At 45.5% G+C, this 14216-nt stretch overlaps 1 protein-coding gene across 2 annotated transcripts in view; it reads right to left on the bottom strand.

Moving 5' to 3' along the window:
• Positions 1 to 14216, bottom strand: part of LOC311129839 (wings apart-like protein homolog) — a 51441-nt gene that overhangs the window by 18786 nt on the left and 18439 nt on the right. For both annotated transcript variants that reach the window (XM_084162334.1, XM_084162333.1), the window contains exons 7-11: positions 13777 to 13947; positions 12609 to 12745; positions 12260 to 12371; positions 11793 to 12026; positions 10690 to 10801 (exon numbers count right to left, since the gene is read on the bottom strand). In XM_084162334.1, the coding sequence (XP_084018460.1) occupies positions 10690 to 10801; positions 11793 to 12026; positions 12260 to 12371; positions 12609 to 12745; positions 13777 to 13947 (766 nt within the window). The remainder of the gene's footprint in view (positions 1 to 10689; positions 10802 to 11792; positions 12027 to 12259; positions 12372 to 12608; positions 12746 to 13776; positions 13948 to 14216) is intronic.

Genomic DNA, 14216 nt, shown 5'->3' with positions numbered 1-14216 from the left:
GAAGACTTACAGATAACGTTTGACCTGTGTCATTGCCAACAAAGGGTATATAACAAAGTATTGAGAAACTTTTGTTATTGACCAAATACTTATTTTCCACCATAATTTGCAAATAAATTCGTAAAAAATCCTACAATGTGATTTTCTGGATTTTTTTTTCTCATTTTGTCTGTCATAGTTGACGTGTACCTATGATGAAAATTGCAGGCCTCTCTCATCTTTTTAAGTGGGAGAACTTGCACAATTGGTGGCTGACTAAATACTTTTTTTCCCCACTGTATGTGTACTTCACATTATGTTGGGGTACAAATCGGAGTATAATGCGTGTATGGATGTCTCAGTCGCCATACCAACGGCTCCGCTTGGGCTGCTCTGCTCAATGAAGAGACATGAGAGCAGTTAGCTGTTAGCTACTTTGTCACTCTAAACTCTGACAAACATCAAGGAACATTCTCTGTGAAATAATCTCTCCTGTCTTATATTTGATAAGGTTGAAGCACTTCTGGCACCATGTTGTGATCTTAAATCAGATATGACTATAATCCGCAGTAAAGCACGAGCAAATGGCTCGGCTACAAAATGTTAGTCAATTTAGTGATACCCGAGCTCTGCCCGTGCCCTAGTTATATTTACATTTTAGTCATTTAGCAGACTCTCTTATCCAGAGCGACTTGAACAGGCCCTACCCGGCCCTAATCTGATGTATAATGTCGGGGTCCGTTGGGCTCGGGAAGCAGAGCGCCAATGTCAACCCCAATACATGTTCATGTCATCGTCACCAATCAACTGCATTACACCCAAAAACAACTTCAAATACCACCACTGATTTACAGTGGTGTAAAATACTTTAAAGTCCTACTTAAGTAGTTTCTTGGGGTATTTGACAACTTTTACAGCACTACATTCCTAAAGAAAATAATGTACTTTTTACACCATACACTTTCCCTGACACCCAAAAGTATTCGTTACATGTTGAATGCTTAGCAGGACAGGAAAATGGTTCAATTCATGCACTTATCAAGAGAACATCCCTGGTCATCCCTTCTGCCTCTGATCTGGCAGACTCACTAAACACACGTTTTGTTTGTAAATTATGTTGAAGTGTGCCCCTGGCTATCCATAAATTTAAAAAAGAAAATTGCTTAATGTAAGGAATTTGAAATTATTTACACTTTAACTTTTGATACTTAAGTATATTTTATCCATTTATTTTTTTACCCCCTTTTCTCCCCAATTTGATATCCAATTGGTAGTTACAATCTTGTCCCATCACTGCAACTCCCTATGGACTCGGGAGATGCCAAGGTCGAGACCCATGCATCCTCCAAAACACAACTCCGGCAAGCCACACTGTTTCTTGACACACTGCTCGCTAAACCCGGAAGCCAGCCGCACCAATGTGTCGGAGGAAACACCGTACAGCTAGCGACCGAAGTCAGTGTGCATGTGCCCGGCCCGCCACAAGGAGTGGCTAGAGCGCGATGGGACAAGGACATCCCGGCCGGCCAAACCCTCCCCTAACACGGACGACGCTGGGCCAATTGTGCGCCGCCTCATGGGTCTTTCCACCACTGATTTCTATATGGATAGCTATGCTACCAGCTTATCTGAACGGGAGTTAGCATTTAGCAGTCACTTTTTCTAAACCAGAAAATTACAAATATTATGGAGTGAAAACTGCCAAATATATCCAAATAGGATTTTAACCACACTGTGGGCCTCTTTGAACACATAAATAATGACAGATTTGATGAACATCCACTTCATTTGATCAGCTTTTTTGAATAGGCACACATACATACATACGTACACACATAGCTTAACCATGCATTAGATCGTAGGTTGGTAGTTAGTTGTAGTTAGGTATTGTATTTATTATAGGTTAGTATTGTTGTTATTGTAGGTTATTGTAGGTTAGTATCGAAGCACGAGGCTAGCTAGCTAGCGGGTAGCTACTGGTAACGATTAGCTGTTCCCACTGTTAAATGTGCTTCTAGCCAACGTTTAATTTTTGCTGTGTTCTGCGTTAGCTGGAGGTAAGCAAAGCTGGAGGTAAGCGTAGCTGGAGGTAAGCAAACTTCTCATTTGGTGTTGAGTATAGCTTAACCATGCATTAGATCGTAGGTTGGTAGTTAGTTGTAGTTAGGTATTGTATTTATTATAGGTTAGTATTGTTGTTGTTGTAGGTTTCCGTAGGTTATTGTAGGTTAGTATCGAAGCACGAGGCTAGCTAGCTAGCGGGTAGCTACTGGTAACGATTAGCTGTTCCCACTGTTAAATGTGCTTCTAGCCAACGTTTAATTTTTGCTGCGTTCTGCGTTATGTAAGGAACTAGACACGGACATGAATCATCTGTTTAGTGTGCTAACACACTCTTGGCAGTTTGTTGTAACCAAGTATTGGTGCTAATTGTGTGTTAATGGATGCTAGCTTGCTAGTTAGCTACGGCGTCATAGCTAGGTATCGTGGGTAGCTACTGTGTCTTGGCAGTGTCTTCCGCCGTGCCGGCTGTAGCACGAAGCGAGCTAATTAGCCGTTTTTTCGAACAGAGTCAGAGTCAACACAGTAGCCATTGTGTGCCGGGTGTAGCACGAAGCTAGCTAGCTAGCCGTTCTTCAAACAAAGCCAACACAGTGGCCATTGCTAGCTACCCAGCACGACCAGCGAACGGTGCGGTAGTAGCTAATTACAATATACTTGTCCTAGCTAGCCAATGTTGAATCATTGCTGCGTCATGAAAGGAACTTGACACAGACACGAATGATCTGTTTAGTGTGTTATCACACTATTGGTGGTTTGCTGTGACCAAGTGTTTGTGCTTGGCTGTGTGTTACTGGATGCTGGCATGCTGGTTAGCTAGTTAACACACTATTGGTGGTTTGTTGTGAGTATTGGTGCTTAACTGTGTGTTAAACTGTGTGTTATTGGATGCTAGCATGCTAGTCAGCTATGGTGTCATAGTTGGCTAGCTGAATAAAGTGGGTTTGAGTTTATTCCTTTAAACATTGAACAACTGTTCAGTGAAACAATTTTAGTTTCTGAGGTAGAAGTTTTTGGTGAGGGAGGCCCCCCTCTCTCCTCTCCCAGATGCTTAGCTCATTTCATTCCGATCTCCTCTGCATTTTTGTAGCCATTTGCTACAGCCTGTCAACTATGCCTCTGCCTATCCCTGTTCTCTCGTCTCTGCACAGGCTACACAAACAACGCACAACACCGCGCGGCTGCTGCCTCTCCAACCTGGTGGTCCCTGCTCGCACCCCTCACCTGGAGTTCCAGGTCGCAGGCAGCCTCTGGAACTGCCGTTCTGCTGCCAACAAAGCTGACTTCATCCCAGCCTATGCCAACCTCCAGTCCCTCGACTTCCTGGCGCTGACGGAAACATGGATCACCACTGAAAACACGGCTACTCCTACTGCTCTCTCCTCGTCTGACCATGTGTTCTCGCATACCCCGAGAGCATCTGGTCAGAGGGGTGGTGGTACAGGAATCCTCATCTCTCCCAAGTGGACATTCTCAATTTTTCCCCTAACCCATCTGTCTATCTCCTCATTTGAATTCCATGCTGTCACAGTCACTAACCCATTTAAGCTTAATATCCTTGTCATCTATCGCCCTCCAGGTTCCCTTGGAGAGTTCATCAACGAGCTTGACGCCTTGATAAGTTCCTTTCCTGAGGATGGCTCACCCCTCACAGTTTTGGGGGATTTCAACCTCCCTATGTCCACGTTTGACTCATTTCTCTCTGCCTCCTTCTTTCCACTCCTCTCCTCTTTTGACCTCACCCTCTCACCGTCCCCCCCTACTCACAAGGCAGGCAATACGCTTGACCTCATCTTCACTAGATGCTGCTCCTCTACTAATCTCACTGCAACTCCCCTCCAAGTCTCCGACCACTACTTTGTTTCCTTTTCTCTCTCGCTCTCCTCCCACACTACTCACTCTGCCCCTACACAGATGGTAATGCGCCGCCGCAACCTTCGCTCTCTCTCTCCCACTACTCTCTCCTCTTCCATCCTATCATCTCTTCCCTCTGCTCAATCCTTCTCCCTCCAATCTCCTGATTCTGCCTCCTCAACCCTCCTCTCCTCCCTTTCTGCATCCTTTGACTCTCTGTGTCCCCTATCCTCCCGGCCGGCTCGGTCCTCCCCCCCAGCTCCGTGGCTTGATGACTCACTGCGAGCTCACAGAACAGAGCTCCGGGCAGCGGAGAGGAAATGGAAGAAAACTAAACTCCCTACCGACCTGGCATCTTTTCACTCCCTCCTCTCTACATTTTCTTCATCTGTTTCTGCTGCTAAGGCCACCTTCTACCACTCTAAATTCCAAGCATCTGCCTCTAACCCTAGGAAGCTCTTTGCCACATTTTCCTCCCTCCTGAATCCTCCTCCCCCCCCCCCCCCCCTCCTCTCTCTCTGTGGATGACTTCGTCAACCACTTTGAAAAGAAGGTTGACGACATCCGATCCTCGTTTGTTAAGTCTAATAACACTGCTGGTCCTGCTCACACTGCCCTACCCTATGCTTTGACTTCTTTCTCCCCTCTCTCTCCAGATAAAATCCTGCGACTTGTGACTGCAGGCCGCCCAACAACCTGCCCGCTTGACCCCATCCCCTCCTCCCTTCTCCAGACCATCTCCGGTGACCTTCTCCCCTACCTCACCTCGCTGATCAACTCATCCTTGACCGCTGGCCATGTCCCTTCCGTCTTCAAGAGAGCGAGAGTTGCTCCCCTCCTCAAAAAACCAACACTCGACCCCACTGATGTCAACAACTACAGACCAGTATCCCTTCTTTCTTTTCTTTCCAAAACTATTGAGCGTGCCGTCTTTAGCCAACTCTCTTGCTATCTCTCTCAGAATGACCTTCTTGATCCAAACCAATCAGGTTTCAGGACTGGTCATTCAACTGAGACTGCTCTTCTCTGTGTCACGGAGACTCTCCGCACTGCTAAAGCTAACTCTCTCTCCTCTGCTCTTGTCCTTCTAGACCTGTCTGCTGCCTTTGATACTGTGAACCATCAGATCCTCCTCTCCACCCTCTCCGAGATGGGCATCTCCGGCGCGGCTCACTCCTGGATTGCGTCCTACCTGACCGGTCGCTCCTACCAAGTGGCGTGGCGGGAAGCTGTCTCCGCACCACGTGCTCTCACCACTGGTGTCCCCCAGGGATCGGTTCTGGGCCCTCTCCTTTTCTCCCTATACACCAAGTCACTTGGCTCTGTCATATCCTCACATGGTCTCTCCTATCATTGCTACGCTGACGATACACAACTAATCTTCTCCTTTCCCCCTTCTGATAACCAGGTGGCGAATCGCATCTCTGCATGTCTGGCAGACATATCAGTATGGATGACGGATCACCACCTCAAGCTGAACCCTGGCAAGACGGAGCTGCTCTTCCTCCCGGGGAAGGACTGCCCGTTCCATGATCTCGCCATCACGGTTGACAACTCCGCTGTGTCCTCCTCCCAGAGTGCGAAGAGCCTAGGCGTGACCCTGGACAACACCCTGTCGTTCTCCGCCAACATCAAGGCGGTGACCCGCTCCTGCAGGTTCATGCTCTACAACATTCGGAGAGTGCGACCCTGCCTTACACAGGAAGCGGCGCAGGTCCTGGTCCAGGCACTTGTCATCTCCCGTCTGGACTACTGCAACTCGCTGTTGGCTGGGCTCCCTGCCTGTGCCATTAAACCCCTACAACTCATCCAGAATGCCGCAGCCCGTCTGGTGTTCAACCTTCCCAAGTTCTCTCACGTCACCCCCCTCCTCCGCACACTCCACTGGCTTCCAGTTGAAGCTCGCATCCGCTACAAGACCATGGTGCTTGCCTATGGAGCAGTGAGGGGAACGGCACCTCTGTACCTTCAGGCTCTGATCAGTCCCTACACCCAAACGAGGACATTGCGTTCATCCACCTCTGGCCTGCTGGCTCCCCTTCCTCTGCGGAAGCACAGCTCCCGCTCAGCCCAGTCAAAACTGTTCGCTGCTCTGGCACCCCAATGGTGGAACAAGCTCCCTCACGACGCCAGGACAGCGGAGTCACTCACCACCTTCCGGAGACATTTGAAACCCCACCTCTTTAAGGAATACCTGGGATAGGATAAAGTATTCCTTCTAACCCCCCCCCCCCCCCCCAAATTGTAAAGTGGTTATCCCACTGGCTATAGGGTGAACGCACCAATTTGTGAGTCGCTCTGGCTAAGAGCGTCTGCTAAATGACGTTAATGTGCCCTTGAGCAAGGCACTTAACCCTAATTGCTCCTGTAAGTCGCTCTGGTTAAGAGCGTCTGCTAAATGACTAAAATGTAATGTAAATGTAATGACGGCACCCTTGTTCTATCCATTGATCTCTTACCCTATCCATTCTGGTATCATTGAGCCAGAATGTCCAGCCAGATACAACTCCTTTTAAGAAAATTGTTTCATTGTGTATTGGAATAGGTTAGGTAGCCGGCCCACTACAGCTCATTACCACACTCCATTCCCCCAGGTGGCAGCAACAACCTTGTCCAGATGTTGAGCCTGGTTAATAAGCACTTTAGGTGTTGCCAATTAGGGTGATTGTCAGTTAGTGTCCCAGCTTACAAGCCTTGACGCTGCGGGTTTGTTTAATGGCCAGGAGGCTTTTCGTTTGTTTATGAGTCTTTAGTTTGGGCATGCGTTTGGTATTTTTCCTTTTTGTACATATGTGTTAAGTCAGGCATTGCTCTGAAGCCGAAAAAAGGAAATTCACATGAGCACCACAATGCCTACTCAACCCATACTCTACCAAGGTTTTCCAGCACACAGCTTTGACCCACTACAGCAGCTATGTTGGTCTATTTTACTTCAAACAATGTGTAGGCAGGTTGCTTGAGATTCAAACGGTCTCAAACTGTTGGTCTCCACCGTTCTCTCCTCTGTAGTAGCAAGACACGCGCAGTAGCGCGCACACACACACACACACACACACACACACACACACACACACACACACACACACACACACACACACACACACACTCCCCGTCTATTGCCACTCAACGATGCTCTTTTAAAAAGAGCCACCTAATAAGTGAAAATAAGCACAGACCGTGCGTGCGCCGGTGTGTGTGTGTGTGTGTGTGTGTGTGTTGGGAGGGGGGTGTCAAAACTATACACGAAAGAGAAATGGTCAAAATGTCTCCTCCAAGAGGCAAACCCAGGACCTTCAGATCTCGGTGACGTTAACGTGTTCATGATAGGGTTCATAGCTTATCTTGAAACTATTAAAAAATGGACAGTGATGATGACAGGAAGCTTTTGTTGCACACTGTTTTTGTTGTTCATTTACTCAGTACTGATTGAAAATGTATTTCTCTTGCTTGGTATACAAAAAGAGAGGCTAAAAACAGTTGTGTTGAAAACAGTCACATAGCTAACCAAGTTAGCAAGCATGGCGTCTTCTTTTGACTGCGCAAAGGTCACGCAAGCAAGCAATGATGTTGGTGTTGTTTAACCTGGGTTGCACCCGCACCTCCTGGCTACTTTTTACTTGGATGGCAACTTCAGGTTTTAGGGAATACATTGAAAAGTAACTTGACACTTATAATCAGTCAGCGCAAAATGTGGATTATAATGACAATAAGAAAATTGCATTGACAGAGGGAGTATACTGAATCAATGCATAAGGTAAGGGCTGGAACATTAGCTAGCTACATTGGTAAGCAAGACATATTGACTAGTGTATGGAGTAACGTTAGCTAACGTTAGATGAGCAATGACCATTGCATGTATTATACATTAGCAGCGTGGCAGTTTCCCAAAGTTTGGTGTTGACTATGAACTTTACTTAGTTAGCTAGCTGTGCTTTGTGGAAGAGTGTGGGACATTGTCAACAAACAGCTAACGTTAGAGCCTTGTTGGCTTGTAGCTAGCTAACGTTACCGCTAATGTTAGTTGGCTAGCTAACTGGCAATAGCAGCCAAGGATATTCGCCATCTTATTCGTGTTTGTGCTTTGATTACATGCAAGATTCAAGACCAACAGTTTACATAGATACCTTCAGCCATGTGAAAACCCTTCCATAGCTAAATTTTATATATATATATATATATATATATCAGTACCAGTCAAAAGTTGACACACCTACTCATTCAAGGGTTTTTCTTTATTTGTATTATTTTCCTTCAAGACTATTTTCTACATTGTAGAATAATAGTGAAGACATCAAAACTATGAAATAACATATATGGAATCATGTAGTAACCAAAAAAGTGTTAAACAAATCAAAATAGATTTTTAGATTCTTCAGATAGCCACCCTAGGCCTTGATGACAGCTTTGCACACTCTTGGCATTCTCTCAACCAGCTTCATGAGGAATGCTTTTCCAACAGTCTTGAAGGAGTTCCCACATATGCTGAGCACTTGTTGGCTGCTTTTCCTTCACTCTACGGTCTAACTCATCCCAAACCATCTCAATTGGGTTGAGGTCGGGTAATTGTGGAGGCCAGGTCATCTGATGCAGCACTCCATCACTCTCCTTCTTGGTCAAATAGCCCTCACACAGCCTGGAGGTGTGTTTTGGGTTATTGTCCTGCTGAAAAATAAATGATAGTCCCACTAAGCGCAAACCAGATGGCATGGCGTATCGCTGCAGAATGCTGTGGTAGCCATGCTGGTTAAGTGTGCCTTGAATTCTAAATAAATCACAGACAGTGTCACCAGCAAAGCACCCCCACACCATCACACCTCCTCCTCCTTGCTTCACGGTGGGAACCACACATGCGGAGGTCATCCGTTCACCTACTCTGCATCTCACAAAGACACAGCGGTTGGAACCAAAAATCTCAAATTTGGACTCATCAGACCAAAAGGACAGATTTCCAACGGTCTAATGTCCATTGCTCATGTTTCTTGACCCAAGCAAGTCTCTTTTTCCTATTGGTGTCGTTTAGTAGTGGATTCGTTGCAGCAATTCGACCATGAAGGCCTGATTCACGCAGTCCTCTGATAATGACATTGCTCATCCATATATTTATATATTCTTATTCCATTCCTTTACTTAGATTTTTATGTATTAGGTTTTTGTTGTGGAACTGTTAGATATTACTTGCTAGCTATTGCTGCACTGTCGGAACTAGAAGCACAAGCATTTCGCTACACTCGCAATAACATCTGCTAACCATGTGTATGTGACCAATAAATTTGATTTGATTTTGAACAGTTGATGTTGAGATGTCTGTTACTTGAACTCTGACGCATTTATTTGGGCTGCAATCTGAGGTGCAGTTAACTCTAATGAACTTATCCTCTATAGCAGAGGTAACTATGGGTCTTCCTTTCCTGTGGCAGTCCTCATGAGAGCCAGTTTCATCATAGCACCGCACTTGAAGAAAATGTTCAAAGTTCTTGAAATGTTCCCGGATTGACTGACCTTCATGTCTTAAAGTAATGATTGACTGTCATTTCTCTTTGCTTATTTGAGCTGTTCTTGCCATAATAGGGCTATCTTCTGTATACCACCCCTACCTTGTCACAACACAACTGATTGGCTCAAACACATTAAGGAGGAAAGAAATTAACTTTTAGCAAGGCACGCCTGTTAATTTAAATGCATCCCAGGTGACTACCTCATGAAGCTGGTTGAGAGAATGCCAGGAGTGTGCAAAGCTGTCATCAAGGCAAAGGGTGGCTATTTGAACAAAATCAAATATAATATATTTTGATTTGTTTAACACTTTTTGGGTTACTACATGATTCCATGTGTTATGTCATAGTTTTGATGTCTTCACTATTAATCGACAACGTAGAAAATAGTAAAAATAAAGAAAAATCCTGGAATTAGTAGGTATGTCCAAACCTTTGACGGGTACTGTATATATTCCATAGCTAGCTTCCTGTACTTGTAGCTTGCCTCTCATCCGACTGGTGTTAGCAAGCTAATAGCGCTGTTGCTGCGCAACCCAAGTGCTTTGGTCCGGTTTAAGAACTCAGATTCGGCAGAAAATGTTAGCATTGTCAGAAATGCTACAAAAAGTTAGCACATTGTTGGTTCTTAAAAATTGACAGAAATGAGCACGTGAGCGATAAATTATAAATTTAAATAAAAACTGTTGCACATACAAACAAAGTCAATCCAACATTTCTTTAAGTGCAAATTGTCACTTTATGGACGCTATAGTCTCGTTTTAATCTGACGTCTAGAATTTGAGCTAGGTGAGCGCAGAAAATACTCAGTTTCTAACGACTGTTAAAAATCAGATATATGGTTGTTGGTAAGGGCCAGATGGCTCATGACGAGAGGCGGGGAGTGTGTTGTGTACCTCCAATTAAATTGACTAGCAAATGTTCATCGACATTGGTGTCATATTAGCTTAGATATGATGGTAGGGAGATTTGAATTTAACATTGAGCTTCATCCAATGCCATATTGAACATTAGTATACTGGCACATAACGATTCCACCATTTGGTCTCTCCTTGATTTCCCCAAAGGTAGTAATGAGTGAGCTTCATCAGGGCTGTCTGTACTCAGACAAACACAATGAAAATGTATTGCACATAATATACTAATAACACTCAATACGAATGCATGTTTTGTCATACCAACAAAGCATTTTGAATGCAATTGAATAGTCAGCTCCTAGGATCAACCGAACAACCCTTTCGGGGTGTTTAGCCTGGACACAGACCCCACAGTGTTAGGGTAATGTGGTGTAGGTCTAGCTCACCTTTATCCACTATGTGGTCCAGGCCTCCCAGAAGCCTTAGCTCCTCTTTAAACCAGTCCCCGGCCCGCTTGGAGGTCAGCGATAACAAGGTCTCCATGGCTAAATGCCCCGTCTGCACACACACACAAACACACAGGGAGTAATGAAAACACATTTACATCACACATACAGGGTATAAATGGACAATACTGACTGTGTATTGTGATTCAAAGAGGCCAACTATGACAGACGATAACGGGGGGAGGAACTGGAACAAAAATATGATTTCCTTCCTTCCAGTGATGGAGTCAGGAGAAGCTAGTTTGCATGCAGGTGGCGTTTGAGTCCAACCACAACAATACTGCCTTCTCTAATTACATTGTCGATAGATAGAAACTTTCTAACACTTTCATCTCTATTATTAAAATATTTTAAAGTAAACTGTTGAGATCAAACGATAAGAGAATGTTTCGTTTTTCAACCCAACTTTCAAAATCGGATTCTCTAATGATTAATTCAACATGGAAGCGAACAGTCAGAAATATAAAGAGTGCTTAAATGAATGAAAATAAGTTGGGAGGCCTTGAGGCGAATGGTCAGTCTGCGCTCTGTGAAGAACAGGGCTACATCCCAAATGGCACCCTATTCCCTACATACCCTGGTGAAAAGTAGTGCACTATATAGGGAATAGGGTGCCATTTGGGATGTCGACTAGAACATCAGCGGAGAGGATATTTATAGAGGGAATGGGAGAAAAAAAGGCTCAAAGCCAGACATCAAAAGGCCCTGTCATCACATCATCAGACGTCCAAATTGGTCATATCAAACTGTTTAATTCTGTGCAGTTTGCCAGTCCCAATTCAAATACATTATTTCGATTGGCTCTACAGTGCAAATGCTAGAGACAGAGGAGGAAAGAGAGTTGCAGCTAGTCTCCATCCTCTAAGCAAAAACCAGGGCCATCTTCATTAGGGAACCAAACAGAAAAAGAACGGACTGAAACATGGAGGGACCACCTGAACATGTCCAATAGGAAACAACACATTTTAGTTTTCCATTGCAAAATATTTGTAGCTGCATATGAATATGACACAAGAAGGACTATCTCTAGGGGAGACCAGTACCGTGATGTTCTCCAGATCCAGGTGCTTGTTGTGCACTGTGTCGCACAGCTTGCGGATCTTCTCCTTGACCTTTGAAATCTCCTTGGTGGTGAGCTGGTCGTCCTTGGCCACCGAGTGGTCCCCATCCAGCTCCAGCAGGCGGATCATCAGATCTAGACTGGCCCGGTCCAGGTCCATGTTGAGTCTGTCTCGGCTCAGGATGTACATCAAACTGGCCGTGCACAGGGACAGGTTCTGGAGGGAGGGGATGGATGAAAATGGGACGGGAGAAGGAGGAAAGAAAGGATATGTAAACCTGATATCCTGACTTTTTAAAAGTAGTGTCACTAACGCAGGTTGTTACTAAGCGCTAAAACCATTTGTCACTTGGCAGGCTCCAGTTAAAGGACTGAGCTTCTCCACGGATCTGACAGAAACCAATTCAAGTCAGCCACAGTCTCTGGAGGAGAGCAGGGAACTTAACTTACCGGGTGCTGTGGGGCGTCGTTGAGTGTCTTGAAGACCTGGGCCACCTTTCCCCTGGCCCTCAGATGCATTCTGAAGCTGGGCATGGCACACCTGGTGGCCAGGCTAATGACACTGCAGGAGAGGACAGATAAATACAGTCTAATTGAATTGAACAGAGAAGAGGGTCACTGCCTCTGCTAGAGCATCGTATTGTCTGCTATCGCCTGATAGGAATGGCAGTGGTGCATGGGCTGCTCGAGGTAAACCGTGCTCTTAACTGCCCTGAATCATTACCTTAACCGTAATGGAGATGACAAAGAATCTGACCCTGTATCAGTGGTTAGGGCGGTTAGCGGCAGCTAGTCTTACCTAAGGCAGCGTGTGTTGAGGGGCTGGCCACTCTTCAGGCCGGTGGCCAGGTACTCAAAGTCATCGGTGAACTCCTGGTTCTCTCCAAACTCCACCACGTCGTTGAAGTGCTTGACATGCTGGACTACTGTGTATAGCTGGAGCAAAGAGTTGACAGCATGTTAACGCTTGTTGGGTTCATTCAATCACATGGGCTGCGTCCCAAATTGCACCCTATTCACTATTAAAGTGGATAGGGCTCTGGTCAAAAGTCGTGCATTACTTAGTACAGGGTGCGATTTCAGACGTTGCTCAAGTCCCCTTGATATTGTGTAAGAAAAGACAAAGGATCCACGCCATCATCACCATATTTCTCACACGTTCTAATTGCGTAACACATATCCCTAAATACCTACGCAACACGCTTCAATTGTTAGCATGCTAATGACAAATTCTGATGTGGGGGTGTAGTAGTGGGTGGAGTCGCTGCAAGTGTGGTACAGGGATGATGCAGACACTAGATCAAGCTGTAGAGCTCAGTCCTGCTATTCTCAGCATGAGAGCTATGCACCCGCCGCTTGCCTTGTTGGTCGGGAGCCAAGACCACAAACAAGACAGCAAATGAAACTGCAGGTGGAATTTAAAAATGTGGGATGCCCATTATGCTGCTGCTGCCTGTGAGACTGCCCACACTGCAGTTCCTAGCGGAGCGAACACTGCTTAGCATGCAAGATACCAATGTAATAAGATAAATAACTACAGATGGTTAACTGTTTAGGGATTCAGGGATCTTGCAGTATGGTCTTATAGGAGGTATGTAGAGAAATCAACACACAGCCTCAGAATTCACTGATTCGTTTCAAGACTATTTCTAAATAAGATGATTTACAGGGGTAAACCGATTGATCATCCATGAATTGGAGCTTTTGTTTAAATCCATTTTCAACATTGTAAACCAGGGTAATATTCATAAAGTGATCAAGGATCAGGTCCCCCTGTCCATATCAACCTTATTCATTATGATCTGGAAGGCAAAACTGATCCTAGATCAGCATGTTTCCTCAGATGCTTGATACTGCCCCAGGACAATTTCTAGTGTTCTTATAGGCTGTGCTTTATAGATACCGAGTTCCAGACACAGTGATGGGTTGCCAGGTAGAACAGAGAATGTTGTTGTGTTGAAGCTCACCTCCTTGTGCTCTTTCCTACATTTCAGTGCAGTGACGATGTCCTGGTAGGGCTCGGTGGGGAACGACACAGACTTGATGACTTTGGGAGGCGGGCATGGCGGCGCCTTGAACAGCCCGTCGTCTTTGTGAGAGTTAGACGAGTCCTTGCTGCTCCCGCTCGACTGGCTGGCCTGTTAGAGAGAGAGGGGGTAAGGAAGGAAGGAAGGAAGGAAGGAAGGAAGGAAGGAAGGAAGGAAGGAAGGAAGGAAGGAAGGAAGGAAGGAAGGAAGGAAGGAAGGAAGGAAGGAAGGAAGGAAGGAAGGAAGGAAGGAAGGAAGGAAGGAAGGTGTGAGTGAGAGAGAGAAAGGCAGAGAGAAAGGGGGGAGAGGCAGAATCAGAGGAAAAGGAGAAAGAGAAGAAAGAGAGGAAGAAAGAGAGGAGGAGGAGGGAGAGAGGGGAA

Source organism: Coregonus lavaretus (assembly GCF_964263955.1).
Source record: "Coregonus lavaretus genome assembly, chromosome: 1".
Lineage (NCBI taxonomy): Eukaryota > Metazoa > Chordata > Actinopteri > Salmoniformes > Salmonidae > Coregonus > Coregonus lavaretus.
This window is presented reverse-complemented; position numbering and strand designations above follow the sequence as displayed.